General features: G+C 60.7%; 3 protein-coding genes across 4 annotated transcripts; 1 reads left to right on the top strand and 2 right to left on the bottom strand.

Annotated features, from left to right (window-relative positions):
- Nucleotides 1–149: 149 nt before the first annotated feature.
- Nucleotides 150–4,189, bottom strand: LOC116500046 (C-type lectin domain family 17, member A-like). Its single transcript, XM_032204941.1, has 9 exons — nucleotides 4,114–4,189; nucleotides 3,730–3,780; nucleotides 3,023–3,142; nucleotides 2,619–2,732; nucleotides 2,328–2,390; nucleotides 1,518–1,607; nucleotides 1,220–1,386; nucleotides 653–762; nucleotides 150–285 (listed from the first exon to the last, which is right to left on the bottom strand). The coding sequence occupies exons 1-9, from the start codon at nucleotides 4,187–4,189 to the stop codon at nucleotides 150–152; spliced, it is 927 nt and encodes a 308-aa protein (XP_032060832.1).
- Nucleotides 4,190–5,403: 1,214 nt separating this feature from the next.
- LOC116500045 (C-type lectin domain family 17, member A-like) lies at nucleotides 5,404–8,395 on the bottom strand. Its single transcript, XM_032204940.1, has 8 exons — nucleotides 8,296–8,395; nucleotides 7,688–7,999; nucleotides 7,515–7,565; nucleotides 7,320–7,409; nucleotides 6,768–6,881; nucleotides 6,519–6,670; nucleotides 6,008–6,117; nucleotides 5,404–5,536 (listed from the first exon to the last, which is right to left on the bottom strand). Exons 1-8 carry the CDS (start codon nucleotides 8,393–8,395, stop codon nucleotides 5,404–5,406), a joined length of 1,062 nt encoding a protein of 353 aa, XP_032060831.1.
- Nucleotides 8,396–10,572: 2,177 nt separating this feature from the next.
- EVI5L (ecotropic viral integration site 5 like) lies at nucleotides 10,573–22,722 on the top strand. Of its 2 annotated transcripts, XM_032205017.1 has the most exons (20): nucleotides 10,573–10,628; nucleotides 14,038–14,228; nucleotides 15,056–15,245; nucleotides 15,332–15,556; nucleotides 15,927–16,001; nucleotides 16,273–16,398; nucleotides 16,683–16,826; nucleotides 16,957–17,046; nucleotides 17,129–17,226; nucleotides 17,327–17,387; nucleotides 17,517–17,570; nucleotides 18,168–18,200; nucleotides 18,979–19,119; nucleotides 19,389–19,517; nucleotides 19,970–20,110; nucleotides 20,525–20,677; nucleotides 21,085–21,231; nucleotides 21,617–21,712; nucleotides 21,808–21,903; nucleotides 22,404–22,722. In XM_032205017.1, exons 2-20 carry the CDS (start codon nucleotides 14,080–14,082, stop codon nucleotides 22,596–22,598), a joined length of 2,343 nt encoding a protein of 780 aa, XP_032060908.1. In that variant the 5' UTR covers nucleotides 10,573–10,628; nucleotides 14,038–14,079; the 3' UTR covers nucleotides 22,599–22,722. The 2 variants fall into 2 exon arrangements, with proteins under 2 accessions (XP_032060908.1, XP_032060909.1); XM_032205018.1 differs by lacking the exon at nucleotides 18,168–18,200.
- Nucleotides 22,723–27,793: the final 5,071 nt, after the last annotated feature.

Raw genomic sequence — 27,793 nt, 5'->3', positions numbered from 1 at the left:
ACAGGAGCCTGGAGCCATCAGGGTGAGCCAGATCCCCCCAGAGCTTTGGGATTTTGTCCAGCTCCTGAGATGGAAGTTTAAAATGTGTTTTTCTACTTGCGTATTGGAAATTGTCTGAAAACAGGGGAAAAAAAAAAACATGGCTAAAGTCAGCATTTCCAGGACTTTTCACAAATCCAGTGGTTGGAGTGGGAGCAGTGCTCGTTGAACCAGATGCCGCTGGGCCGCATGGTGCCACAGCTGTCCTTGTCCCTGTTGCTGTTCTTGCTCCAAGTGTCCCAGTAGCTGGAGAGAGGAGAAAAGAAGAAAGAAAGGGAAAAAAAAAAAAAAAGAACAAAAAGAGGGAAAGGGAGAAAGAGAAAAAATAAAAAGAGTGCCACAGTGACAGAGCTCTCCCAGGAACAGGGGAAATTTTTATTTCAAGGGAAGGAGTCTGCTAAAAAGCTCCATCCTGCACCCCAGAAAACTGTTTTTGTTTTGTGTTGTTGTGCCACCAGCAAGAAAAAATGCTCCCATAACAGCATTTTTCCAATATAAGCCCTTTGGTTTGTGTAAAATTACCTAAACAACCCTATTTCAGTGGCTCAAACTCAGCTTTTTCTCCTCTTGGGACAGTTTCCAATTTTAGGGAATCCCCATATGGATTTTTTACCTCACACTTAAAGGTTTGCCATTTGTCCAGAACCAGTCGCCTTCCTCCGGCTTATACGTCACTCCCATCCAGTAGACGTTGCTGTTGTTCATGTTGTCCTTCAGGAACTCCTAAAAAGGCAGAACTGGTTACAGCAACCCCCAAAAAAACACAATAATTCTGGGGAGCACACAAGTAATATGGGGAATCTCAAAGCTTTTGGTAATCGGTGATATCATCACCACAACTGAGCAGAATTTTTTGGTAAATAGCAAACAGATTTGGTGCCTTAAAGCAAAATGCAACCATGGTGCTCTGGAAAGGATATTTTGACCCTTTTTGACCCATTTTTAGCACTTACTCCTAAAAAGAAATATGACTTTACCCAAAGTGGCTTAGCCACCAAGCACTTGTCTCTACTTCAAATAACTGAGCAAATGGCCAATTTAAGCCAAAAAAAAAAAAAAAAAAAAAAAGGTTTTGGATGTCCCCTGCTTGCCAGAGTAGGAATTCCCCTAAAAATAGGGGGGTTGGGCACCGTGCAAGCTGAAAAAATGGCGATTTTTCACTTGAAAGCATCTGGCTGACCTGCTCCTGCTCCGTTTCGACAATGACCAGGTGAGCATCTTGGTCGATGCAGGTCTCCTTCGCATCCGACCAGCTCATCACCTCCGTCGAGAAGTAGTAGCAGCTCCTCTTGAAGGTCTTCCAGCCAGCCAAGCACTCTTTGTTCTGGAGGTTATGGCAGATCAACGCTGGAAGGACGAGAAACCCCCAAAACGTCTCAAAATCAGCACGGCTCACCCTAATTTTCCAGCCTTTTTGGGCTAAACCCAGGTTTTTCTCCTGGGGCACTGTCACGACAGCGATACTCCCGTAGCTTTACCTGCGATGCCCTGCAGCTCCTTGTAGTACCTGCGCATCCCGCTCCGCACCCTCATCTGCTCCTGCCGTGACTCCGACATCTCCTGCAGCACTGGGGAGCACAGCAGGGTGAGCCCCCTCTACCCACCCACCCTTTTTCCCCCTCCCCACTTTGGATTTCCCAAACCTTTGGCTTTTTCTCCTGGGATTTAGTTCATTTCCGCGTGCAGAAATGGGCTGTCAAAGCTCCTGCACCACCAGCTGCCTGTTTTGCTGCACGGTTTTCTTTTTGGGTGACATTTTGCCGCAATATCACTCGTAATAACATTTAATTAATCACTCATTTGGCAGCAGTTAAGGAGTTGGCCAATTATATTTGACTTTTGCAGAATTTTCAATAGGATTTACACCCTTCCCGTCCTGTAACAGAGGTAACAGGGTGGATTTCCCCCTCGGCAAGCTCCTAATCCACAGCCAGGGTAACCCCCACGACACCCAGAGGGCTGATTTGCTCCTGTTTGCACCCCTTTTGGGGCTAATTCCATTGGGATTGAGGCCAGAGCTTGGTCAGTGCCCAATTTATGCTGTTACCCCACTGCAGTTTCCCGTGGATCAGTGGGAATCGGAACCAAACCGAAGCTGGTGGTGTTCCACGAAGAGCTGGAGCAGAACCAGGAGCCACCCTCCCCCCCCAAAAGTCATTTTTTATTCAATTTACACCAAGTAATGAAACGTGGTGCCAGAAAGGACACAAACACCCCAAAATCAGGGTCTCCCAAGTCCTGCTGAGCTGGGAGCACGTCACCGTGGGGCTGTGCATCCAAGGACCTACTGTTAACTTGGGTCTCTGACTGGTTCGACTTCAAGAGCTCCAACTCCGCCATGATTTCCACTTCTGGAATGGAAAGGATGGGAAAAAAATGTGATTGGATCACATCAAGGTATGTGTGGTGACCTCTAAATTCACCCAGTTTAAGATTTCTGTGGGCTGAGTGAGGGATTTATTGTGGATTTCCACCTTGTGCTGAAAATGTTATCTTTCATGGTGAAAAAGCTTTTTTTAGGGTGTTTCACCAAACCAGCTGCCTCCCAGCCCCTCGGGGCCACTTGTGGGGCCACTTACGTTTCACCAAGACCAGCGTGAGGAGCAGCACCCACGCAACGAAGCTCAGAGCCATCAAGACGTAGAGGACGGCCACCGACGTCTGCCTGGGGCCCCGGCCAGGCTCCGGGTCGGCTGCAGAGAGCGGTGAGGGGAAATCAGGGAGGAATCAGGAGAAAAACCCACTCGAGCCCTCTGGCATCAGCCTAGGTGAGACAAAACGAAGCGACTCACCTGTCTGGGAAGGATTTGGAGACGCTGGTTTCCCCGCCAGGATGTAAACCCCTGTGGAGAGGTAGGAAAGCATCACTGAAGGGCTTTTTTTTTTTTTTTTTTTTTTTTTTTTAAGGCATTTTAGGGTCAAATCCTGCCCCGCTGAGGCCCTCGACCACACGGGGGATGCAGGGAGAGGAGGAGGGTGCTACCTGTGCCTCCTTTGCTCCTCTGGCTCCGCAGGTCTTCATCGGATGGTGGTGGCTTGCGATCTGACTCCGACACAGACACGTCATCGTAGTCGTCCTCATCGGCGAAGCTGTCTGGGGACGCTGCGGGAGAGAAAAATGGGTGAAATTTGTGTGTTTTTTTTCTGGGCAGGAATCCCAGCTGTTAACAATCTGCTCAGTCCTTCGGGAAGCATCAAAAAATGCAATTCCCCTCGCAGAGATAGCTGCAGTTTCGGTAAATCCACAGGAGCTCCGGCAAGATTTTTCTCACTAGGTGTGTAATTTAATCATTTTTATGGAGTTTTATGATGTCGCTGCACTCTTCCGGAGCTGGGTCCTCCCCCTGCTCTCAAATCTAAGCGATTCTGCTGAAATCTGAACTCCTCCGTGCCAGGAGGGGACAAATTTCAGCTGCAAACTCGCAAACCCTGGCTTCGAGCGGGTGGAGCGATAAATCCCCTCTCGCTTTCTCCAGGGAAGATTTTCAAATTTTGGGTTTTTTTTTTAGGCAATGTGGTCTCATCTTATGGAAGGAAACAAATTCAGAGAGATACAGCACATATAGAGGTGCATTTCACCGAGTGAGCTGAAAATAAAGCCCGGTTCAGCCTTGGGGAGGCACCTCAGGGAGTTCTGCTTTCCACCCGTGCTACAGAAAAAAGCCTGAAAAGGTGAATGTGCCGACTTACCCGGCCTGAAGTCACCCAGGGGTGTCATCTTCCCAGCAACGGAGTAAATTCCTGACAAAAAAAAGGGAAGGAAAAGGTGGTTGGGATAACAGGAGGATACCCAAAAACTCTTCTAACGCCATCACCGCTGGCGAGGATGCCGCTGATGCTTTTTGAGCATCCGGCGCGGAGTTTGCGTGTGTGAAATTAGGTGAAAACCTGGAGATTTAGGGGCTTTTTCAGCTGAGAGAGGAACCCGTGTGACCCTGTGCATCCCGACGCCTTTCACCGCGCTCCCTCCACTGGCGCTGCTCTCCTGAGCGACCCGACACCTCCCCGCCTCGCCGAGACCCCCACCGCCCCCAAAACCGCCCGGAATAAAGGTGTTTTCACCCCGATTTTTACCTGCTTGTCTCACCAGCCGCTTGGCAGGGAGCGGCGGGGGGCCCAGCCAGTTGCCGTAGGTCTCTTGCTGGGCCATGCTTGGCCGGGGCGAGCGGCCGCGCAGGCGCCCAGGGGGGAGCTAAAGCCCCCGGCACGCAGCCCGGCACACCCCTCGCCGCCTCCGGCACCCCATTTTGGCCAGCGGCTCGGCCCCAAGGTTTCGGTTCCTCTCCGCGCCGGGCCGGCGGTGGCATGCAAATGGGGGACGAAGCTGCGCCCTCCCCACCCCAAATAAAAGTTTTTTTGTTTGTTTTTGTTTTTTTTGTTTTTTACGAGGGGAGTAATAGGATCGGTGTTTCAGGGGGCGCTGGGGCTGCAGCGGGACGGTGACACCACTGGAGCTCCGTCGGCTGTGGGGGGCTGGAAGCAGCTCCTAAAAAGCTGTGGGTTTTTGTTGTTTTTTTTTTAGGGGGGGGTGAATAAAACCACCCCGCACACAATGCGGTGATGGTCGGGGGCATTGGAGGCCGTGCGGGTGAAATCCCAAATCTTCCAGCGGGGCCCGTGCCCGCCCCGGGAAGGGGAATCCAGCAGCGAGGCTTTTCGGCAAAACAACCGTCGCGCTTCGCCGCCCACGAGCTGGGTATTTGCATGCGCAGCCCAAAAACACGTTCACACCTCGGCTTTGCCGCTCTCTCTTCCGTTTTTTGTTTTTTTTTTTCACCTAAACTCTGGGAATAAGGTGCGCCGTGACCCCCCTCGGGGCCGCTCTGCTCCCACTGGTTTAGTTTCAAGTTGCAATCAGATTTTATTTATTTTTTTTGTCCCGATTAAGCGGCAAGCGATAGGTTGAGCGCGCGGCAGGGAAGCGGCTCACAAAATGTTAAGGAACCCTCCCAAAATTGCCCAAACCCTCCTCTAGCTCGAACCCCGTGGCGGCGCTGGGCCCCGGGAGGACGCTCCCCTTTTCGGCCACCTCTTTCCACGCCAGCTCCTTCCCCCGCAGAGCGAATCCCGGCTCCTGCTGCTGTTTTGGGGTCCGCAGCCACGTGGCTTCACCGAGAGCCTGAGGAGGAGGAAGGAGCAGAACCCGCAGCAAAACCCACGGCGCGGCGATGCCTCCCGACCCCACACCCCCTTGCTCTTGTTGGTTTTTTTCTCATCTTTTAAGCATTTTTTCTGTCTCGCTTCCTCCGCGGTGGGTAATCGCAAGTCGTCCCTCGCCCCGCAGCGCCGCCTTTCCGTCCCGTGTCCTTTTTTTTGCTGGTTTTCCCCCGTTTTTGTTTTTGTTTTTGTTTTCTTTGAAGCCCGCTAGCAGCTGCGCTCGCAGATCCAGGCCTCGGCACCGCTGCAGGTGGCGTCGTTCCAGAGGCCGCGGGAGGAGACGGTGGCGCAGTCCTCGCCGTGCTGCCCCACGTTGTTGGGCTCGCCGCTATTCCAAAACCTGCGGGGGGGGCAGGCCGGTTTGGGTAGGAAGCTCTCCATTTGGAAACGGGCTGGTTTTGATGGTTTTTGTGTTTTTTTTTTTTTTTTTTTTTTAAAGGTTCTACGGAAGGAGCAGCCAGGCAGAGCTCACACCCTCCCTGCAGCGTCCCCTCCTCTCCTTTTACCGCCTCGAAGCAGCTCTGCCTCCAGCTCAGTGATTTTCCCTTTTCCCCCCCGTTTAGCATCGCCCAACCCCGCCTCCATTTCGGGGCTTTTCCCCCAAATCCTGAGAGCGAGGAGAGTTGTCAGAAACAACCCCTTGGCCAGAAAACTTTTTCCTGTGCCATTTTCACGCTCCGCCAGAGCAGAGCACGGGGGTGGGTTAGTAAGGGTGCAGCGCTCGGTTTTTTGGGGCCAAAAAAGCATTAAAAAGCTTTTTTTTAAAAAAAAGGGGGGGCAGTTTGCCCTCTGATGCTGCTGGAAAACATACGAGAGAGAGAGGGAGCGGCCGTCCACCCACTGCCAGTCGCCTTCCTTGTGCATGTCGCTCAGGCCCAGCCAGAACACCCGCGTCTCCATGATGTAATTTGCCAGAAATTTCTGTAAATGGGGAAAAAAAGGCTTCAGGATGGGAAGGGGGCACCAACGGGGAGCTGCCCTTTGGCTGTCGGCAGCAGTCGGTGACGGTGGGGATCCCAGCCCTGGCGGGGGACAAGCGCGAGGTGCCACCAGCCTGGCACAAAATCACGCCAGTCGTTTTGGGGACAAACCCAACGGATTTGGCCAAGCTGCTTCAGAACCACAGGGGAACCTCAGGGCTGGGGGACTCGGAGGCTTTTTCCCAGCTGTGAAGGCTCCAACAGCCCGCGCTGAACCTCCTGGTTTCCACTTGCTTTGTATAAGCCTAATATTCTAAACGTGTTAAATGGGGGGGGGGGGGGGGGGGGGGGGGGCTATTTTGGTGCTTTTTGGTGCTTTTTTTGTGAAAATCCTCGGCTTACGTTTTCCAGCTCGCTGTTGACGATGGCCAGCTGCCCGCCGAGCCCGGCGCAGGAGGCTTTAGCCTCCATCCAGGGTTTGGGGTCGGTGGAGAAAAGGTAGCAGGTCCTGGCGAACTGCAGCCAGTCGGCAGGACACCTCGTGCAGATAATTTCTGAGAGAAAATGGAAAATGAAACAAAAACAAAGAGAAGCTGAGGTGGGTGAGCGCGGGGGGACGCCTGCGGGCTCGGCTCAGCCTCTCCCCCTCACCCGAGAGGTTTCGCAGCTCCTCCAGCGCCGTGCTGAGGAGCGTCTCCACGCGGCTCTGCTCCTGCTGCAGCTCCTCCAGCTGCTGCAGCGCCTGCTCCGGCGCCTCCCTTCCCTCTGCCGGGGTGGAAAATGAGAGAAAAAGGTAATTCAGGTTTTGCCAGAAGAAACCCCAAGAAACCCAGTTTCTGTCCAGGTTTTGCCAGAAGAAACCCCAAGAAACCCTGGTTAGGGCCCTTCCCCTTTTCCTTTCCGCCCTGATTTGCGCTGTGGCTTTTGCTGGGTATTTTTCCTGGGTGAGCGGCTGCTCTTTCAGCTTTGCCCATCGAAACCTCAAAGCCCTTTCACTGAACGCCGGGGTTTTTTTTTGTGTGTGTTTATCAACAGGCTGAGACCGAGTTTTTTCCATTAGCATCATGCTTCATGAGAGCTCGACCTCCTTGAGATCGGCTCCGTGAGCTCCCGACGCGTCTTAGGCACCTTTAGAGTGTCTGCCCAGTGCTTTGGGCTCAAAGAACTGAATTTAACAATTTTTCACCCAAATCAGGCTCTCACCCAGGACGCGGATGCGCTCCGACAGCTCCTTCCCGCACTCCGTTTTGCACTGTGCCATCTTCCACCGCACGTTCTCCATTTCTTGGGACACTGGAGAGAGGAAAAACGTTGCTTTTGCCCCCACTGCCCACCCCCGGTGTTAAACGCTGGGATTCTGCCTGAATTTCCCCCCAAACCACCTCGCCCTCTGCGTACCGTTTAGAAGCTGGCTCTGAATCACCTGGAGCTCGCCTGAGAGCTGCTTATCTAAGAGGAAGACAAGAGGAGAAGCCTCAAAACAAGCCCGTGGCCATCTCCATCCCACCAGAAGGGATGATTCTGGTCGGCTTGAAGGGAAAAGCCACCCTCAGAAGCAGCGGGTTTCGTACCGAGGGCGTGCTGGACCTGCGAGAGGTTGTGCCAGGCTGTCGTGTGGCTCCTCTCGCCCTGCAGCTGGGCTTGGGCCAGCGCCTCCTCCACCGACGACACTGGGGAAAGGAGCCGCAGGTTTTGTTCCGTTTGCTGGTCTTTTCCGCCCAAAATCGTGCCCGCCTCGCGCTTGGCGGGGGCGATCCGGTCGCTCATGTTGCTCTCACCTCTCTGGGTGTTGGTGATGGCGAGAGCCACGAAGATCACGAAGCCGAGGGCCAGCAGCAAGTACAGCAGCACCAGGGCTCTCTGCGAGGGCAGGAGGGACAGCGCTGTGGGGGGCAAAATAAAAAAGATGAGGCAGCCCCAAAACACTCCCTCCCCGGCAAACCTTTTGGAGGAGAGTGCGAAGAGCAGAGATTCCCCCGAGCTCCCTCCTGAGAAGCTCCGCCGCTCCCTTCTCCACACCCAAATCTCTTTTTCTTTTTGATCGCAACCCAACGGAAGAATTCTGAAGGAAAATTCAGCTCTAATTTTGGGAAGAGACCCATGTCGAGACCTGAAAACCTCCGTTTGCTTGTGTTCTAACTCCAGAGCCACTCCCTCGACCCTGGTGTGGCCGCGCTACCTCCTTTGGGTGCTTTCTTCTGCTCTTCTTCCTCCAACAGCATGTTCTTGGTGAGCTCCCAGTTCTCACCGGTGCTCTCGGTGCCATCATTCTGTGCCATCTCGGGTCCTTTTTCCCTTTGATATCACCCCAATTTTTATGGCATCGTGAAGACACGTCAGCTTTTCCGGGGGAAGCGAATGTTCATATTTCATAATTCGGATTTCCAAAAATGTGCACACTCAGGAGCTTTTGGAGCAGCCGCGGTGCTCGTGCGGCCTCTCACCACTTCCCCACTGGTGTTGAGGAGTTCAGCGTCACGCTGCTCCTCTCCAGGGAGGTGCTGGCGTTGAAGGGCTCGTGCCAAAACGCTGCAGATCGTGCCCAAATCTCTCCCTGGTTTGGTTTGGGTTTCGGTGGGAATTCTACTTGCGGGTTTTGCTCGGTGTTTTTGTGGGACTTTCAACTGTTTTTAATCTGGTGCTGTGAAAATCCTCGTTTTGTTTTGACGGCGACTCCCTCGTTCCTCCTCCTGAAACTTCTTTCATTGCCCGCAGGGCTTTGAGCCAGGCAGCCCCAGGGCTATTGCAGAAAATGAAAGTTTGAATTTATGAGTAACTTCGCTGTTGACTGATTTTGGCCAAATTTCACAGAGGACTGAGGCACGGGGGAAGAGCAAACACGGCCAAAAAGTGAATGGCCTTCACCCCAGCTCTCTTGCTCAGGGCAAACAGCTTCCTCCTTTTGTCCGATTTCCCCTTTTTTCATCCCGAATTTAGGGGAAGTTGAGGCCGAACTTCCCCCCAGGGTGGCCACTCATTACCCGCAGGGCCCCAGAACTTCATAAGAAGCGACAGGATTGGTTTCGGGCCCAAATGCTGTGAATTTGGCTCACATGTTCTCAGGGTGGATATATCCCCCCCCCCCCCAAGCGTGTGATTTGTTTCAGTGACGTGGGAGAAGATTATAAAAGAAAAAAAAAAAAAAAGGAAAAAAAAAATCCAGGACAGCACTTTCTAAGAAGAAAGAATCGAAACCAGAAATAATCAGAAAGAATCAAAAACAGAGCCAGAAGTCAGGAGTGGACCAAAAAAAATCAGCTCCCACACCTAAACGCTCAACCATCCTTCACTCTTTAACCTTTTTTAGGGTTTTTATCTTTAAAGGGATATCTTTATCTTCAGGGGTTTTATCCTAGGTGGATTTACAACCACTTGGCAAAGTGGTTTCCGCAAGGAAAATACTTTAACTACTGAAGCCAGAGCGGCTGAAAAACCCTTTATGCTGCCCAAACATTTTAGCACCATTAAACTGTCCCCAGGGCCATCTCCTCTCCTTCGCAGCACCTTCAGGCCTCAGGCTGTCCCACACCGCTGGCAGCCATTTTGTCCCCCCCTTGGCAGCCATTTTGTCCCCATCCCTGGGGATTTCAGCACCCCCCAACGTCCCCACCCTTGGATCCCTACAGGGGGGCTCCGATCACACCAAGACCCCTGGGCCGCCATTGCCCCGAGCCCCCCCCCCCTTCCCCCGGCCCCGGTGCCCCTCCGAGGGCCCCCCAAGGCCGCTGAGGTAACGGGAGGGGGCGGATCCCTTCACCTCAGAGCTGCCACTCGCTACTCGACGCCCCATTGGTGGGAGCTTCTGTCCATAAACCTCTTCGGCCAATCAACGTGGCCGATCCAGCCGCTGAGGCGGGATCAAGCACCTGTGCTGAGGGGAGGGAACACCGCCCTGTGTCCGTGCTCCTCATTGGCTGCCTCGCCTCCGATCAATCAAATCAACCATCGCTATTGGCTTCAGCCAAAGGGGCGGGGCTTATTGTCCTCTCCTGTCAACCGAGGTGCCACTCCAGGCGAGAGGCTGCATCCCATTGGTCATTCCGCCCATCCATCACCCTCCATTTGTGCCTGCCATTCGTCTCCCAAAAAGGCCCACGGCGGGGGGAGGGAGGATCATCTCCTTGAACCTCATTGGCGGAACACCCATCCATCAACACCCCTCCGGCCTTCCCATTGGCTCAGCGGCCAGGAGGCGGGGCTTTTTAGCCTAGCCCCCCCCCTCCGAAGCTGATTCCCGGACCGCCCTCAGCGATTGGCTGCCGGCCCGGGAGTGGGTGGGCAGAGGCGCGAAGGCGGCGAGCTGATTGGCTGGGGGGCGGGGCCGCCTGTCACTCGGTGTCAGGGCGGCGGCGGCGGCGGCGGCGGCTCCCCCATGGCAGCGGCGGGGCCCGCGGCGGCCGCGGCTCCCGCTCGGCTCCAGGCGGCGGCGGCGGCGGCGGCGGCGGCGGCGGGGGGGAGCCGCGGGCCCCCCCCTCGGAGGCAGCCGGCGGTCGCCATGGCAGCGCGGCGCAGGTGGGCGTGGCCACGGGGAAGCCCCGCCCCTTTCTGGGAGGGAGGGGCTCCCCCCTCGGGGGGGGGCGACCCCTCAGGGGCTGGGGGGGGGGGGGGGGCAGTGAGCACCCCCCTGAGGGGGGGGGGGGGTTGGGCCTAAAACCCCCTCAAGGTGACGGGGGGGGGCATAAAAGGGCCCCCCCCGGCTGGGGGGAGGTGATTGGAGTCGCCCCCCCTCCGCTTTTGGGGTTAATTGGGGTTAATTTGGGGGTTAATTGGTTTTGGGGGGCTGCCCCCCCCTCATGGGGCTCCCCCTGTTTGATTTCTTTTTTTTTTTTTTTTTTGGGGGGGGGGGGCTCCAATCTGCGCCCCCCCACACTGCTGTGGGTGTTGGCCCTTCCCTGAAATCAGGTGAATTGGTAAAAAATCGGGTAAAATCGATAAAAAGCAGAACAATAAAAAAAAAAAAGAACAATAAAAAAAAGGGAGGGGGGGGTGCAGCAAGCGGTGCCCCCCCCTCAGGCATTGTTGTGAGCCCCCAAATGGCGCTGGGGGGTGGGGGGCTGTTGTCACCCCCCTCCAAACCCCCCACCCCCCTCAGCACCCATGGGTGGGGGTCCCTGTGTGCCCCCCCCCCGGTGATGAAGATGGAGCATCGGCGGCTTTGTGCCGTCCCCGCCTCTCCTTTTGGGTTCAAACCCAGCGATTTTAGCCACGCCGAGGTAGCTCAGGCTCCAAACCGCAGGGTTCTGCCCCAAAATCCCACCTCTCTTTTTTCTTTTTTCTTTTTTTCCCTTTTTTTGCTGCTTTTCACTCGGTCGGGGGCTTCGCCAGCAGCGTTTAATGCCTGCTGCCACCATGGGGGGGAAAAAAAAAACACGATTTTGGTGAAAAATCCCCAAAAGACACCAAACCCACGCGGTCTGGGGCTCGTTTCAGCCAATTTGGAAGTGCAAAAAGCACCAAAATCGCCGCCTGAGTGGTGTTTTGGGAGGTTTTCCCCCCAAAATGCCCCAGGAGGTTGCGGGGGGGTTGCTCTCATTTGGTGTTCAACTCAATTTCCACCTGATTTTGGGTGGGTTTGGGTCGGTTTTGACATTGGCGGCGTCTTGGGGGGATTTTAGCTGAAAAAAATGTTCTGCTTGGTCCGTGCCGGTGGCAAAAAACGTGGTTTTTAAACCCATTTTGCCCGTTTTCCTCCTGTATCCTCCACCCGTGGCTGCTGGTGATGCTTGCGAACGTCCTGCTGAAATATTTGGGGTGGAATCGATTCTTTTTCCTCACCCGGCTCCTTTTATGAGTTAAAAACCGTTTTTTTCTGGCAAACGAGCGAATTTTGGATAGTTTTGTGATCGGCCGCGACGAAAACGCTGCTTTGGGGAACTTTGGAGCTGAAAAAACCATCGGAGACGCTGCAAAAACACGGCGAAAATGGGGTGAAAAAGGTGCAAATCAGCACTGAGAGATGCTGCAAATAAAAACAGGCAGAAAAGGCACAAAAGCGGCGTGGAAAAGGCCCAAAACGGGGCAGAAAAGGCCCAAAACGGCGCAGAAAAGGTACAAAGCTGCGAAAAGGGCCCCAAAAGGCTGCAAATTTGGCAGATTTTGAGTGAAAGGGTGGAAATTTTCACGTTTTCCTTCGGAAGTGGCCCGGGCTCAAGGTCAGTGCCTCGACGTCGTGCTGAAAATGGGCGTTTCTGCAGCGTTTTGGGGTCATCCAAGCCCTTTTTGGGACTGGTTTCCTCAAATTGGTGCCTGGCCGCCCCCGTGGTGTTTCTGGGGCCGTTTTCACTGTTTTCCCCCCAGTTTTCTTAGGGCCTTTGGTCACCCCTTGGCCAGATCGCTGCTGAGGTCCTCGTCCCCCAGCCCGGGGGGAATTTGGGGTGGATGCTTCGAAAAGCTGCCCCACGGCGCCTCCAACTGCAGGGTGGTGTGCCTTTTTTCTCCAAATTCAAGCATTTTCAGCAAATTTGGGTCCCCGTCACCCCGGAACAAGTGGTTTCTCATCCCAGAGGCTGCTCCCGCTGCCAACAGGCACCCCGGAACGCCCCAAGGAACGGGGGCTGCCAGCTCCTTCCCTCCACACCACAAAACTACCCAAAACCGCCAGGATTTCACCCAAAAAATCAGGTTGAAGAGGAGGAGCTCCCCTTTTCCACCCGCTTTGGTCACATCACCACCGCTGCCGTCCTCATGCCTGGCTTTTGAGCTGATCTCGTGCATTTTGCGTGTTTTCTTCTTTATTTTTTTTAATCCCCTCGCCAGAGCGGAGCTATTTTTTTTCCCTAAAAAGCCATTTCAGGATGTTTTTGCAGCCCGTCAGACCCTGGCTTGGTCGTTAACGTGGAGTTTTGCAGCCGAGACCTCGGAAATATTAATTCCCCAAAACGAATTAACGGGGCTGGATGCGCCCTGCCCCGCCACGTGCAGCGGAATTAGGCACAATTGAGGCTTTTTCCTCCCTGCAGCCCTTAAAAAAATGGGAAAATTTCCTGCTTATTGAGCAAATCCGCCCGAGCCCATTAACCATTGACCCGGCTCTCGCCCCGAAGCGCCTCTGTTAAATTTTGCTGCTTTTCGGAAACCATTAACCAAACCGTGCAGGATTTGCCTCAGTCGCGGTACGGCTGTGCCTCCACGCTGCTCTCCTCCAAGCTCATTTTGGGCCATTTTTTTCCCCCCCAAAAAATGGGAAGGAAACGCAGCTTTTTGGTTAAACCCCTCGTGATTTTATAACTTGAGCTGCACAGAGCAAATTGAGGCCAGATCAGGTAAACCGGGCGTTTCCTATCCACGGCGCTTCCTTTTCTCCCTGCTTTCTTGATCCCCTCCAAACGCAGGTTCACTCTGCTGATCTTCAGCAGCAGTTTTCACCAAAAAGCATGTTTTCAGCCCCAAAAAAACAACCTGCCGCTTCCCACCCCGTTTCCACCAGTCCCCGCCGTGCCCAAACAGGGACTTTTTCCTCTCCAGGGAGGGTTTTTTTTCCCTAAAATCCTGCCGGAACGGGCAAACCGTGCAGCGTCAGCACCCAGAGCAAATCCCCAGCGGGGGCAGTGCTCTGGAAATCCTCTCTTCTCACAATAAGCCCCAAATGGGGGTACTTTGGGCCAAAACGAGGGTCCGTTGGCCCAAAATGAGGGTACGCTGGGCTAAATTCCAGTTTTTAGCCTCATTTCATGTAGCTAATTTACAGCAACCACGGGACGATGCGCTTGGACCTGGCTCGACGTGAAACCAGGCTCCTTTGGCAGGGAATTCACCAAATCTCTCAGCGGGCTGCAAACCGAGCCGTGCCCACGCCACGGCTTAGCTAAATCCGGGCTTTTTGGAGGAAATTTGCAGCAGCACCCGGAGGTTTGAAGGAGAAAAGCTCACGGAGCCAGAGGGGGGGGTCCCCGTCCCGCTGACGTTGTCGTTTGGCTTCCAGGTGAGACCCCAAAGCCCCCGGGGGGTTCGGAGCCCCGCCGCGATGGCCTCGCCGGCCGTCAGCCCCGACTCGTCGTCGCACGAAGCCCTCTCCTCCGTCAACTCGGCCCCGGCGTGCTCGCCCACCTCCGACTCGGAGAACCTCAGCCCCGACGAGCTGGAGCTGCTGGCCAAGCTGGAGGAGCAGAACCGGTGAGCCCCGGTTTAAAACGGCCTTTTTTGGGGGCAAGGATTTCCCCCAAAATCAAACGGCGACGCCCTTCTCCCAAGCCTCAGTCGAAGCAAGGTGAAAATGCTCCAGTTGGGTTTTTTTTTGTGGTCCACGTTCGGTTTTTTCTTTGACAGCAGCAGGGTTTGATCGCTCAGGTGGGTCCCCTGGCAGGAGGTGGCTGTTTGGGACTCGTCAATAAGAAACGCACCCACTTGGTTCATTTTTTTACCCGATTGATGGGAAGCGAGCCCCGAGGCTCCCTTAGCGGAAGGACCAGGCAAAAAGCTCTGCAGTAAAGCAGTGTTGTGCCCCAAAACTCCAGCTCTGAAATGCAAATTCCCTCGCAAAGCCATTTCTAGGCAACATTTCCCACAAAAAAAAACCCCGCTGCGATCCCATTATCGAGCAAAAGGCGTTACAGAAACCAGCCCTGGGCAGCTGTCAGCAGCTGGCTGGGGAAAATCGCCCATCTGGGTGCCATCTGGGAGGGGTTTGGGGGAATGTCTCTTCCCCTGGGACAGTTTGGGGGGAGTAGCTCCTCTTTTGGGGTATTGTGGGGAGACAGGTCCACCTTTAGAGCGGTTTTGGGGAGAATATGTTTTCTTTTGGGGTGTTTGGGGGGGAATATCTCCTCCTTTAGGGTGTTTGGGAGGGAATATGGCCTCTTTTGGGGTGTTTGGGGGGGGAATATCTCCTCCTTTAGGGTGTTTCTGAGGGGAGTATGTCCTCTTTTGGGGGGAATATCTCCTGTTTGGGGGCTCTCTCCTCCTTTGGGGCTTTTTTTGGGGGCTAACTCCGTCTCTGGCAGGCTGCTGGAGGCCGACTCCAAGTCGATGCGCTCCATGAATGGCTCGCGAAGGAACAGTGGCTCCTCCTTGGTCTCCAGCTCCTCGGCCTCCTCCAACCTCAGCCACCTGGAGGAGGACACCTGGATCCTCTGGGGCCGCATCGTCAACGAGTGGGACGAGTGGCGGAAGAAGAAGGAGAAGCTGCTCAAGGTGCGGGGGGCGGCGCCTGGCTTATCGCTCGATTCCGAGCCGACGGAAAGCCGTTTTCTCAGGTTTTTCACCCCGTTTCTCCCCAGGAGCTCATCCGCAAAGGGATCCCCCACCACTTCCGCGCCATCGTCTGGCAGCTGCTGTGCAGTGCCACCGACATGCCCGTCAAAAACCAGTACTCGGAGCTGCTCAAGATGTCCTCGCCCTGCGAGAAGCTGATCCGCCGCGACATCGCCCGCACCTACCCCGAGCACGAGTTCTTCAAGGGCCAGGACAGCCTGGGCCAGGAGGTGCTCTTCAACGTCATGAAGGTAACGTCTCCTCCGGCACCGCCGCGTTTTGGGCTTGGGGAGCTGGTTTTGGTGGCGAGGAGCTGTGCTGGGCTTCGGTTCCCACCACCAGCTCCCGGCACCGCTGCTTGGCGCGGCGTAACCGAATCTGCAGCCCCAGACCTGCTTACTCCTAGAGTTCTGAGTCAATCAGGAAAGGGATAGTTGAGTTTTTGGGGGTCAAAACTGAGCTTTGCAGCGATGTCATGCGCACAAGCTGAATAAAAAGCTATTTCCTACGCCATGGCCAAGCCCTCCCTCCGACGCCGCACGCCTGCAGCGAGCAGGGATGGTGCCCCAGCCCATCCCCCAGCTCACACCTCTGTTTCTTTCGATTTTGGGACCTTTCCAGGCTTATTCGCTGGTGGACCGGGAGGTCGGATACTGCCAAGGCAGCGCCTTCATCGTGGGACTGCTGCTCATGCAGGTTTGTGGCGGCCCCTGGGGTTTTTAACACCCTTTGGGGGGTGGCAGGAGGGGATGAGAAACGGGAGCCTTTTTCTTCGTCTTCAGGAGCAAAATGGGCTCGTTCCCCCTACCCCCTGCTCCCCCTGGGTTTAAAATCCCCCCGTTCACGTTCCCATTCAGCCGGGGCTGGCTCCCAACGCGTCCCATCCCATCCCCTGAGGGCAGGAGGCTCCGTTCTGGAGCTGCTGGCGGATGTTTAAGGGGGGATTTGTGTCCCCACGGGTCTCCAGATGCCCGAGGAGGAGGCCTTCTGCGTGTTCGTCAGGCTGATGCAGGAGTACCGCTTGCGGGAGCTCTTCAAGCCCAGCATGGCCGAGCTGGGGCTCTGCATCTACCAGTTCGAGTACATGCTGCAGGTAAGCACGGCCCCCAAAACGCTCGGGGTGGCAGGAGCCTGAGGGTGGATCGGGGGGACGAGGACTGGGAGAGGTGGGAGAGAGGTGAGAGGCTTGGGAGATGCTGGAAAGAAATGAAATCCTCCCGTGGAAGTCACCCAGAGATCCTGGGGGCACCCCAGGGACCCTCCACGATTCCTCGGGGGGAGCATCCCCGGGGACCTCCCCGAGGGCCCATCCATGCCAAAATGCCACAAAGGACCCCTTAAATGGGCCCCGTTTTCGTTCCCGTTTCCCCCCCGCAGGAGCAGCTGCCGGAGCTGAACATCCACTTTCGGTCGCAGAGCTTCCTCACCTCCATGTACGCCTCGTCCTGGTTCCTCACCCTCTTCCTCACCACCTTCCCCCTGCCCGTGGCCACGCGCGTCTTCGACATCTTCATGTACGAGGTAACGGGGCCGCAGCAAACGCCTGCAGCACGAAGAGGGGGGGAAATGCTCTCCCTGCGGGGCGTTTCGGGGAGAAACCCCAAACCCCTCGGGGGCAGGGGGGTGGGAAAGGTGACGGCCATCCCCGCAGGGGCTGGAGATCGTCTTCCGCGTGGGGATGGCTCTGCTGCAGTTCAACCAGGCCGAGCTCGTCCAGCTGGACATGGAGGGCATGTCCCAGGTACGTGCTGCTGCTTTTGGGGCAGGTTTATCCCACGGGCTGTGCTTTGGGGCCGTGGCTTCAGCCCAGGCTGTGCCCGCAGTACTTCCAGAAGGTGATCCCGCACCAGTTCGACAGCTGCCCCGACAAGCTCATCCTCAGGGCCTTCCAGGTCAAGTACAACCCCAAGAAGATGAAGAGGTGAGGACGGGCTCCTGCCCCCTGGGACGCCCCCCTGAGACGCACGGGCGGGTGCCTGGCCCCGTCCCCGTGTCCCAGCCCAGCCCCGTGTCCCCCGCAGGCTGGAGAAGGAGTACGCTGCCATCAAGAACAAGGAGATGGAGGAGCAGATCGAGATCAAGGTGAGCTGGGGTCGTGCAGCAGCAGCCTGGGGCTGCGTGAGCCCTGGGGACATCAGCACCCCCCTGGGGACATCAGCACCCCCCCCAGGACTGATTTTTCCCTGATTTCTTCCCCAATTTCTTCCCCAGCGCCTCCGCACCGAGAACCGCCTGCTGAAGCAGCGCATCGAAACCCTGGAGAAGGTGAGCCCCACGGCTGGCACCCCGAAACCTCCTGGGGACCCCCAGCACCTCCTGGGGGCACCCAAAATCTCCAGGAGGCCCCCAAAATCTCCTGGGGGCCCCCAGAACCTGCTGGGGATACCCAATACCAACCTGGAACCCCCCAAAAAAACACCCTGGAGCACCCCAAAACACCCTGGAGCACCCGAAACCCGCACTTAGGCTGCCATCCAGATACCCAGCACCCTTGGGTGCAACCCCACAACCTCCAGCAGACCCTTACGGGGCTGCGCCCCCAAAATCTCCCCCTCTCAGCATCGTTTTTGGGAAAAAAGAACAAAAAAAAGGCAAACCACATCCAGCAGGCGCCTTCCTCCTCGGTGTTCCAAGCGGGTTCTCCCTCCAGGAGGTGGAAAACGCTCCGATTTAGGGCAAAACCCGGCGGTTGCCCTATTTCCCCACCCCCACCCCACACCCAAAAGAGCTAAAATCCTCGGAAAGCGCCCCAAAACGGGAAGGTGCCGGGTGTCTCTGCTGCACGGCTTCTCTCGCTGCCTCTGTCTGCATTTATCTCGTTACCTGTCTCCTTTCTCTCTCTTCCTCCGCCGGCGGCCGCAGGAGAGCGCGGCTCTCGCCGACAGGCTCATCCAGGTAGCGTCCCCAAAAATGGCTCTTTTTGCCCCTTTTCCGCTGCGTTTTAACCCTTTTCTCCCCGCCTCTTTGCTTCCCAGCCTCCAGCTCGCTCGGTCGGGGAGGTTTGCCTGCTTTTCCGGAGGCTCCCGCACACCTTCCCCGCTTTGGAAGGGGGGGGGAAGGAGGAGCGGTGGGGTTTGGGATGGGCAAATTTGGGGTTTTGGGCCCATTTGGGGGCTTGACATAAAGCAGGGGGTGGCGCGGCGGTGCTTGGGGAGAGGGTTTGGGGTAAAATTCCGCCGTTTTGGTGAGTTTGAAGAAAACTGGTGGGTCTAGGGCACGAGGTCAGCGCTGGGTGCAGGTGGTAGGGGGCAGGATGACTCCGGAGGTCCTCGTGGGGCTGCTGTCACCTCAGTGCCACCTCCTTGTCCCCAGCGTCACCCACGGAGGGGCTGGTGTCACCCACCGTGGGGCTAACGCCACCCTCTCGTCCCCAGTGCCACCCATTTGGGGGCCGGTGTCCCCAAAACAGGGCCGGTGTCCCCAGAATGGGGCTGGTGTCCCCAAAATGGGGCTGGTGTCCCCAAAACGGGGCTGATGTCCCTAGAATTGGGTGTCACCTCATCCCCCACGCCCTGCTCTTGTCCCCAGCCTCAGGACCGTGCCCCCCTTGCACCCCCCACCCCCCTCACCTCCCCCCCACAGGCACCGCTGACCCGACGGGGGGACGGGGACGGGGCTCGGTGCCCCCACACCCCCAGGAGGTGACCCGTCCCCCCCCCGTGGTGTCCCCAAGGGCCAGGTGACACGGGCGCAGGAGGCGGAGGAGAACTACATCATCAAGAGGGAGCTGGCGGTGGTGAAGCAGCGCTGCTCCTCCGCCACCGAGAACCTGCAGCGCGCCCAGAGCACCATCCGCCAGCTGCAGGACCAGCAGGTCGGTGTCCCCAAACGTCCCCAAATGTCCCCGAGCCTCCCCGGGTGTCCCCAAGCGTCCCCAAACGTCCCTGAGCCTCCCCGGGTGTCCCCAAGCATCCCTAAACGTCCCCGGGTGTCCCTGAGCCTCCTCGGGTGTCCCCAAGCATCCCTAAACGTCCCCAGGTGTCCCTGAGCCTCCCCGGGTGTCCCCCTTTGTCCCCAGCCCCCGTCTCGGTGGTGTCGCCGGGCGGGGGGCACCCACGGGTGACACCTCGGGGCCGGTGGCAGGGGAACCCGCGGTTCAGCGAGGAGTTTGTCACCCACCTGGAGACGGAGCTGGAGCAGTCGCGGCTGCGGGAGAGCGAGACGCTCGGCGCCCTGAAGGAGATGCAGGACAAAGTGCTCGACATGGAGAAGGTGGGGGGGGCTCGGGGCGGGGGACAAACACACACAAGGGACCCTGGGGTTGGGGACAGCCACGTGAAGGTCCTTGGGGACTGTCCCAGGATGGTCCCTGGGCTGGGGACAATCCCTGAGTGGCCCTGAGGACGGGGAGTGTCACACGGGTGGCTCTGGGGACAGGGATTGTCCCACGAGTGGCCTCGGGGATGGGGACAAAGACACGAGTGGCTATGGGGGCTCCTGGACCTGCTGTCCCAGTGCCACACGAGTGTCCCCAAGTGTCCCTCATGCCCCCTGTCCCCAGGGATCCCCAGTGCCACACGAGTGTCCCCAGGTGTCCCCCATGTCCCCGTCCCCACATCAGCTCCCACCAGCGCCCCACGAGCATCCATCCCCACCTCCCCCCGAGCCCCCCAGGGTGCCCCTGTCCCCGGGGCGTCCCCCCCGATGTCCCCGTGTCCCCGCAGAGGAGCAGCCTCCTGCCGGACGAGGACAACGTGGTGAGGCTGCAGGAGGAGCTGCAGGCGCTGGCGCTGCGCGAGGCCGAGGCCGTCAAGTCCCTGACGGAGCTGCAGCAGCAGGTGAAGGACCTCAGTGACAGCTGGCAGGTGAGGCCACCCCGTGTGTCCCCCCCCCTGGCCACCCCTGTCCCTTGTCCCAGTGCCGGGGGCCCTCCTGGCCACCTGCAGCCCCTTTGTGGCCACCTGGGGCCCTCATCCTGATGCCTGGGTCCCCTTTTGGCCACCTGGGTCCCTTGTCCCAACGCCTGGGTCCCTTGTCCCAGTCCCTTGTCCCCTCCTGGCTAGCTGGGTCCCCTCCCAAGCACCCAAATTCCCTTGTCCCATCACCTGGGCCCCTTTTCCCAACCCCTTGTCCCCTCCTGGCCACCCCAATCCCCTTCTCCCCCCACCTGGACCCCTTGTCGCAACACCCCGGCCAGCTGGGTCCCCTCCCGGGCCACCCGTGTCCCCTCCCGGCCACCCGACCCCCCCGTTCCCAACACCCCGTCCCCTGTGGTGCAGGCGGGCCGTGCGGGGGGGCGCTGGAAGGAGTCCCCGCGGCGCAGCAACGCCAACGCGCTGCAGGACGCGGTGCTGGCCGCACGCCTGCGCGAGGCACAGGCCCAGGCTGAGCTGCGGGCGCTGCGGCAGCGGGTGCTGCAGCTGGAGACACAGGTGGGTGTGAACTGGGCGTACTGGGGCCACTGGTGCTGAACTGGGGATACTGGGGCCATGGGTGCTGGGGCTGTGGGTGCCAAACTGGGGATACTGGGGCTATGGGTGCTGAACTGGGGATACTGGGGCTATGGGTGCTGAACTGGGGATACTGGGGCCATGGGTGCTGAACTGGGATTGCTGGGGCCATGGGTGCTGTACTGGGGGTGCTGGGGTTGCTGGGACCTTGGGTGCTGGTGCCACGGGTGCTGACCCGGAGACACCGGTCCCATGGGTGCTGAGCTGGTGTCACTGGGAGCCGGGGGCACGGCGCCGGGCCATGTGGGGGTGCCGGGCCGCCCGGGGGTGCCGTGGCCGAGGAGGGGAGGTGACAGGGTGACAGAGCCGTCCCCCCCCCTCCTTGGCAGGGCCAGATCCAGCGCACGGTGCTGGGCCGCGCGGAGCAGACGTGCGCGGGGCTGCGGGAGCAGCTGCGGCTGGCGGCCGCGCAGAGCAAGGGGCTGCAGGCGCAGCTCAGCGAGAGCCACCGCAAGCACGCCGAGGCACAGTGCAAGGTGGGACAACCGGGGGGACTTGGGGACAATTGGGGATGCTTGGGGACACTTGGGGATGCTCAGGGGCACCCACCCGTCCCCTGCCCTGGGGTCCCATCTCCATCAGCCATGGGGTGACACGATGGTGTGGTGGCACGGTGACACAGTGACACAGTGCCACGGTGCTGGGGTGACACGATGGGGTGACAGGGTGACACAGTGACATGGTGACACGGTGATGTGGTGATGTGGTGACATGGTGACACAATGACACAGTGCCACAGTGCCATGGTGACACAGTGCCATGGTGACGTAGTGACACGGTGACACAATGACACAGAGACAGGGTGACACAGTGCCACAGTGCCATGGTGACACGGTGACACAGTGGCACGTGTGTCCCCAGAGCAAGGAGGAGGTGATGGCCGTGCGGCTGCGTGAGGCCGACAGCATGGCCGCCCTGGCCGAGATGCGGCAGCGCGTGGCCGAGCTGGAGATCCAGGTGGGTGGCACCGGGGGGACACCTTGGGGACACCTTGGGGACACCGGGGGGACACGGGGACAGGGGGGCACCCGCTGACCCGCGCACACCCGCAGAGGGAGGAGGGGATGCTCCAGGGGCAGCTCAACCACTCGGACGCGGCGCAGTACATCCGGCAGCTCAAGGACCACATCGACGAGCTCAAGGCCGAGGTAAGGCACCCGTGGGTGCTGCGGCGCCGCCCTCCTGCCCCCGGGGGTGCTGGGAGACCCGTCACCTGCACCCAGGGGTGCTGGGAGGTGTAAACGCTGCACCCATGGGTGCTGGGTGACCCATACCCTGCACCATGGGTGCTGGGATTGCCCTGCCCCGCACCCACGGGTGCTGTGTGCCCCACGTCCCGGGGCTGTCACCCTCGGGTGTCTCAGGGCCCCCCTCCCGCCCCCCCGGCCTCTCCCGGTCCCCGTGCGGGTGCTGCCGTTGGCGACGTCCCCGCAGGGACAGCTGGTGACAATGGCCCTCCCTGTGCCACCCCCCCCTTCTCTGCTGGCCCCTGCCTTGTCCCTTGTCCCCCTGTCCCCTTTGTCCCCATCCCCTTGTCCCCCTGTCCCCGTCCCCTTGTCCCTGTGTCCCCGTGTCTCCTTGTTTCCTTGTTCCTTTGTCCCCGTCCTCTTATCCCCCTGTCCCCGTCCCCGTCCCCGTGTCCCCGCAGATCCGGCTGCTGCGGGGCCCGCTGGCGTTCGGGGCGGTGGGGCTGTGCCGGCGGCTGGGGGACGAGGACTCGCTGGGCTCCTCGGACGAGGAGCTGCCCCCCCCCTTCGCGCTGCCCCGCGGGGACCTCGGGGACCTCGGGGACATGGGGGACAGCAGCGACAGCGACGCCGAGGGGGCCCCCCCGGCGCCCTGAGCCGCGCCCGGGACCTCGGGGACCCGCTGGGGACGCTGGGGGGGGGCTTCGGGGACACCGCGGGCGCCCCCGACCCTTGGGGACGAGGGGACAAAGAGGGGGACTGCCAGCACCGGGGCACCCAGGGGACACCCGGGGGCACCCAGGGGGCACCCAGGGGACGTGGGGGGACACCCTGGGGACCCGCAGCACCCAGGGGACACTTGGGGACTCCCACGGGCCCAGGGGACATGAGGGGACACCAATGGCACCCAGGGGACGCTTGGGGTCACTTGGGGACATCGGGGGCACCCAGGGGACGTGCGGGGGTGCTTGGGGACACCCACAGCACCCAGGGGACTCTTGGGGACACCCAGGGGACACCGAGGACCCCCCGGCGTGGCCCCGATCCTGCCCCCCCCTTCTTGTCCCCCTCCCATTTGGACCCCATGGAAAAAGAACCAAGAGGTGCTGGGGGCCCCAAAACCCTGCGGAGTCACCCCAAAATGTTGTGCCCCCCCCCCCCAAAAAAAAAAGGAAAAAAAAAAAAGGAAACAAAAAAAACACCTTTTGGGCTGCCTCGGGAGTGTTCTTGGATCCCAAAAGCGCGGAGATTTGCCCCAAAATGCCCAACCCCCCTGGATTCCCCCCCCTCAAAAAAAAAAAATGGTTTGGGCCCCCAAAATGCCCCCCCCCAGGACTCCAAACCCCTCGAGGTGCCCTCCCCCCCATAAAAAAAGGTCTGGGGTCCCAAAACCCTCGAGTTTCTCCCCAAAATGTTACCCACCCCCCCCCAAGGAACCACACGGGGGGGGGGGGCAGCGCCTTTATTGGGGGGGTTGCGGGGGGGGGGGAGGGACACATTTTGGGGGGGGTCCCAGGCTCAGGGGGCTCCTGGGGGGGCCCCAACTGAAGGCAGCTTCGGATCGGTCCTGAGCTGCGGGGGGGGGACACCAGTGTGCTCCCAGTGCCCCCCAGTATCCTCCCAGTGCCCCCCCAGTGCCCCCATTTACTGGTTGTGCCCCCCCCAATCTCTTCCCAGTACTCCCAGTACACCGTGCCCCCCCCCAATGTTTCCAGTGCCCGGTATTGCCAGTCAACCCCCCCCAGTGCTCCCAGTGCCCCCAGTATTACCAGTTACCCCCCCAGCTCCTTCCCAGTGCTCCCAGTTCCCTCCCAGTGCCCCCCCCAGTATCCCCAGTACCAGTTACCCCCCCCAGCTTGCCCCCCCGGCTCTCCCACTTCCCTCCCAGCCCCCCCCCCATCCTTCCCAGTGCTCCCAGTCCCCCCAGTACCTGCCCCCCCCCACGCTGGGGGGCCGTGCTGGAACCGGGGGGGGCCGGGGGGGGGCGGCGGGCAGCTGAGGGCAGAAATGGGGAGGGGGGGCAGATTGGGGAGGGAGGATTTTTTTGGGGGGGGGGGGTCGGATTTTGGGGGGGGGGGCCTCACCTGTGCGGCCGTGGACGAGCCAGAGCCCCCCCGCCAGCGCCGCCCCCACCACGAAGGCACCGAAGGAGACGGCGGCCACGGCCCCGGGGGGCACGGGGGGAGCTGGGGGGGGGCAGCGTTAATGGGGGGGAACTGAGAACCCCCCCCCAAAAAAAAAAACCTTCCCCCCCCCCCATAAAAAAAACAGCACTCACCCGCGGGGGGGGGCCTGGGCTGAGCCGCAGGGGGGGGCTGGGGGCGGCGCAGGAGGGGGGGGGGCGGGAACGGCCCCGGGGGGGCACCTGGGGGGGGAAGGGGGTTAGTGGGGGGGGGCGGGGGGGAGGCCGGAGGGGGTTATTGGGGAGGGGTCCATTCGGGGGGGGCATCTTCCGGGGGGGGTTACTGGGGGGGGGTCCTGTTATGGGGGGGGGTCCCATTGGGGGGGGTCCCATTATGGGGGGTCACTGGGGGAGGTTATTGTGAGGGGGTCCCGGGGGGTCCCGTTGTTGGGGGGGGGTTTTGGGGTGGGGTCCCATTGTGGGAGGGGTTCCTGGGGGGGGTCCCAATTGGGGGGGAGTCCCGGGGGGGTCACTGGGGGGTCCCGGGGGGGGTCCCAACTGGGGGGGGTCACTGGGGGGTCACTGGGGGGGGTCGCACCGGGGGGGGCGGTGCCGGCGGCTCCGAGCGTCACCACGATCGGGCGGCTCACGGTGCGCAGCGCGCGCGAGGGGGCGGGGCCGGAGCGGGGCCGGGGGGCGGGGCCTGACCCCGAGGCTCCGCCCCCTCGGCGGGGACACGGCTCCGCGCGGCACTGCCGGGACACGGCGGGGGGCGGGGGGCTGCCGGCACCGCCCCCCCGCACCGGGACCCCCCCCCCCCCGGTCCCATTTAAATCCCATCCCAACTCCCAGTGCCCCCCCCAGTCCCGGTAGCCCCCCGTGCCCCTCTGCCCCCCCCCGGTCCCGGTGCTCCCCTCCGTGTCCCTCTGCCCACCCCCATGCCCCTCTGCCCCCCCCCATTCCCGGTGCCCCCCCGGTCCCAGTAACACCCCCCCAGTCCATTTAAATCCCATCCCAACTCCCAATGCCCCCCCGTGCCCCTTTGCCCCCCCCGCATTCCCGGTGCCCCCCCCCAGTCCCTTGTGCCCCCCCCATTCCCGGTGCCCCCCCCCGTGCCCCTCTGCCCCCCCCCAGTCCCCTCTGCCCCCCCCCAGTCCCGGTGCCCCCCCCATTCCCGTTCCCCCCCCCTTACCGCGGGCAGCCCGGTCCCGGCGGCTCCGGCGGCCCCGGTGCGGCAGAGGCGGAGGCGGCAGTGGAGGAACTGCAGGGGCTCGGCGAAGCGGGGGGGGAGGCGGAACGAGAGCAGCAGCCGCCGCCGGGACCCCCCCCCAACCGGGCCCCCCCCGGCCGCCCCCCCGCAGCCCCCCCGCAGCACCACGAGCGGCCGAGGGGCGGCCCCGGGACCCCCCCCGGGGGCTGAGCGCGGAGACACCGAACAGCGGCGGAGCGAGAAGCCGAGCCCGGGGGGGGCGCGGGACAGGGAGATCTGGGGGGGGGCACGGGGGGGTCAATGGGGGGGCGTCAATGGGGGGGGTCAATGGGGGGGGCGTCAATGGGGGGGGGGTGTTATCGGGGGGGGTCAATGGGGGGGGGGCACTGGGGGGGGTTACCGGGGGGGGTCAATGGGGGGGCGTCAATGGGGGGGGGTCAATGGGGGGGGGGTGTTATCGGGGGGGGTCAATGGGGGGGGGGGCACTGGGGGGGGGTTACCGGGGAGGGTCAATGGAGGGTGGGTCACTGGGGGGGGTTACCGGGGGGGGTCAATGGGGGGGCGTCAATGGGGGGGGGGGGGTTACCGGGGGGGGTCAATGGAGGGTGGGTCACTGGGGGGGGTTACCGGGGGGGGGTCATTGGGGGGGGGCACTTGGGGGGGGGATCACTTGGGGGGGGGATCGGGGGGAGGGGTCAGAACCCAGGGGCACGCCCCCCCCCCCGCCCCTCTCCGGCCCCCCCCCACCTGCACGAAGACGCGCGCTCCCGCGGGCACCGCGCGCGGCCCCGGGGCGGGCGGGAACTCGGGGGAGGCCGAAACGTCCAGGCGGAGCCGGGGGGGGCAGCGGGGCTGGGCCCCCAGTGCCACCAGTTACTGCCCAGTGCCCCCCCAGTGCGACCAGTTCCCCCTCAGTGTCCCCCCCCAGTGCTCCCAGTGCCCTCCCAGTGCCCCCCAGTTCCTCCCAGTTACCACCATGTCCCCCCCGGTGCCTCCCAGTTACCCCCCAGTGCCCCACAGTGCTCCCAGTTCCGCCTCAGTGCCCCCCCCCAGTGCTCCCAGTTACCACCCAGTGCACCCCAGTGCCCCCAGTTCCCCACCAGTGCCCCCTAGTGCTCCCAGTTCCACCTCAGTGCCCCCCCAGTGCTCCCAGTTACCACCCAGTGCACCCCAGTGCCCCAGTTCCCCACCAGTGCCCCCCAGTGCTCCCAGTTCCCCCCCATTTCTCCCCCCAGTGCCTCCCAATTACCCCCCAGTGCCCCCCCACTCACCCCCGCTCTCTCCCCATTGCAGCGCAGCCTCGGGGGGCTCGGGGCCCCCCCCGGATCCTCGGCGCCTCCCCAGGGCCAGCCCGGGGGGGGTCCTGCGGGAGGTGACACCTGAGGGGGGTCCCCTCCGTGTCCCCCCCCCCCGGCCACAACCCCCCCCGGTCCCCTCCCTGCCCCCCCCCATTGGCCCCCTCCCCACCTGCGGGCCCCCCCCCGGGGAGCAGCAGCAGCAGCAGCAGCAGCGGGGGGGTCCGGAGCGGCGCCATGGGGGGGTGACAGGGACAAAAGGGGACACCAGGGCTGTCCCCAAGGGTGTCCCCCCCCCGCGTGGGTGGCCCCAAGGCCGCCGTCTCCCCGGTGACACCAAGGCCGGGGACGTCACCGCGGGGGCGGGTGGCACCAGTGCCCCCCCCCCGTGTCCCCAAGGTCCCCCCCATGTCCCCAAGGCCCCCCCATCTCCAAGTGCCCCATCACGATGACACCCACGGGTCCCCACTGTCACCAAATCCTAATGCCCCCCCCATGCCCCCAGTGCCCCCAGTGCCCCCCCTGAGTGTCCCCCATGTCCCAGCGCCTGTGGCTGGTGCCCCCAGTGTCCCCCTCATGTCCCACCAGCTCCTGTCCCTCTTACCCCAACGTCCCCCATGTCCCTAATGCCCCCCAGTGTCCCCAGTGTCTCGTCCCCCCCCAGTGCCCCCCCTACTGGGTGCAGTCCCCTGGGATTCCCCGGCGCCCCCCTGCACTTCCCCTCATGTCCACACGAGGGCGCCACTGAGTGGCGCACCGCGTCCGGAGACGGCGCGCCCCCCGGCTCGTGGCTTTTGGCGGGAGCTGTGCACGGGCAGCCTCAGCGGCGCCTCTGCGCACGCGCGGAGCCGGGCGCTGCACTTCCGGCTTCCGGCCGGCAGGTGGCAGCAGCGCCACAGGGCCCGCAGTGCCCCCCCCCCCATAACGGCCACTTTCCCAATTATTCACTTTTTTTTTCCATATTTTTATTATTTCTGCCATGAAAAGTACAAAGAGTCCAATATGGGGGAACGGGGCAGGCCAGGGAGGGGGGGGGGGCTTGCTCAGGGAGGGGCCTTTCCCCCAACCCGCGTGTTTTCTCCTCATTTTGTGCCCCCCCCCCCCCCCCCAAAACGCAATAAATATCGTAATAACATTAATATTAACGCAATAAATATCCTAATAACACAAACGCAGCCCCCAGCCCCGCGCAGAGCCCCCCCGGGGGGGCTGCAGGTCTTATTG

The sequence above is a fragment of the Aythya fuligula genome, chromosome 30 (assembly GCF_009819795.1).
Source record: "Aythya fuligula isolate bAytFul2 chromosome 30, bAytFul2.pri, whole genome shotgun sequence".
Classification (NCBI taxonomy): domain Eukaryota; kingdom Metazoa; phylum Chordata; class Aves; order Anseriformes; family Anatidae; genus Aythya; species Aythya fuligula.
The sequence above is the reverse complement of the archived record's forward strand: the minus strand, read 5'-3'. Positions and strand labels throughout refer to the sequence as shown.

Bases quoted from the DNA above. Each gene is read 5' to 3' on its own strand.
- LOC116500046 (XM_032204941.1), bottom strand. From the start codon at position 4,189: ATGGCCCAGCAAGAGACCTACGGCAACTGGCTGGGCCCCCCGCCGCTC. The intron at 2,391-2,618 runs GTAAGTGGCCCC...TTTCCATTCCAG, and splicing joins CACGCTGGTCTTGGTGAAAC to AAGTGGAAATCATGGCGGAG. The intron at 1,387-1,517 runs GTAAAGCTACGG...TCGTCCTTCCAG, and splicing joins GGAGCTGCAGGGCATCGCAG to CGTTGATCTGCCATAACCTC.
- LOC116500045 (XM_032204940.1), bottom strand. From the start codon at position 8,395: ATGGCACAGAATGATGGCACCGAGAGCACCGGTGAGAACTGGGAGCTC. The intron at 8,000-8,295 runs GTAGCGCGGCCA...TGCCCCCCACAG, and splicing joins GAAGAAAGCACCCAAAGGAG to CGCTGTCCCTCCTGCCCTCG. The intron at 7,410-7,514 runs GTACGCAGAGGG...TCCTCTCTCCAG, and splicing joins TCAGAGCCAGCTTCTAAACG to TGTCCCAAGAAATGGAGAAC.
- EVI5L (XM_032205017.1), top strand. From the start codon at position 14,080: ATGGCCTCGCCGGCCGTCAGCCCCGACTCGTCGTCGCACGAAGCCCTC. The intron at 15,557-15,926 runs GTAACGTCTCCT...GGACCTTTCCAG, and splicing joins TGCTCTTCAACGTCATGAAG to GCTTATTCGCTGGTGGACCG. The intron at 19,120-19,388 runs GTCGGTGTCCCC...GGCCGGTGGCAG, and splicing joins GCCAGCTGCAGGACCAGCAG to GGGAACCCGCGGTTCAGCGA.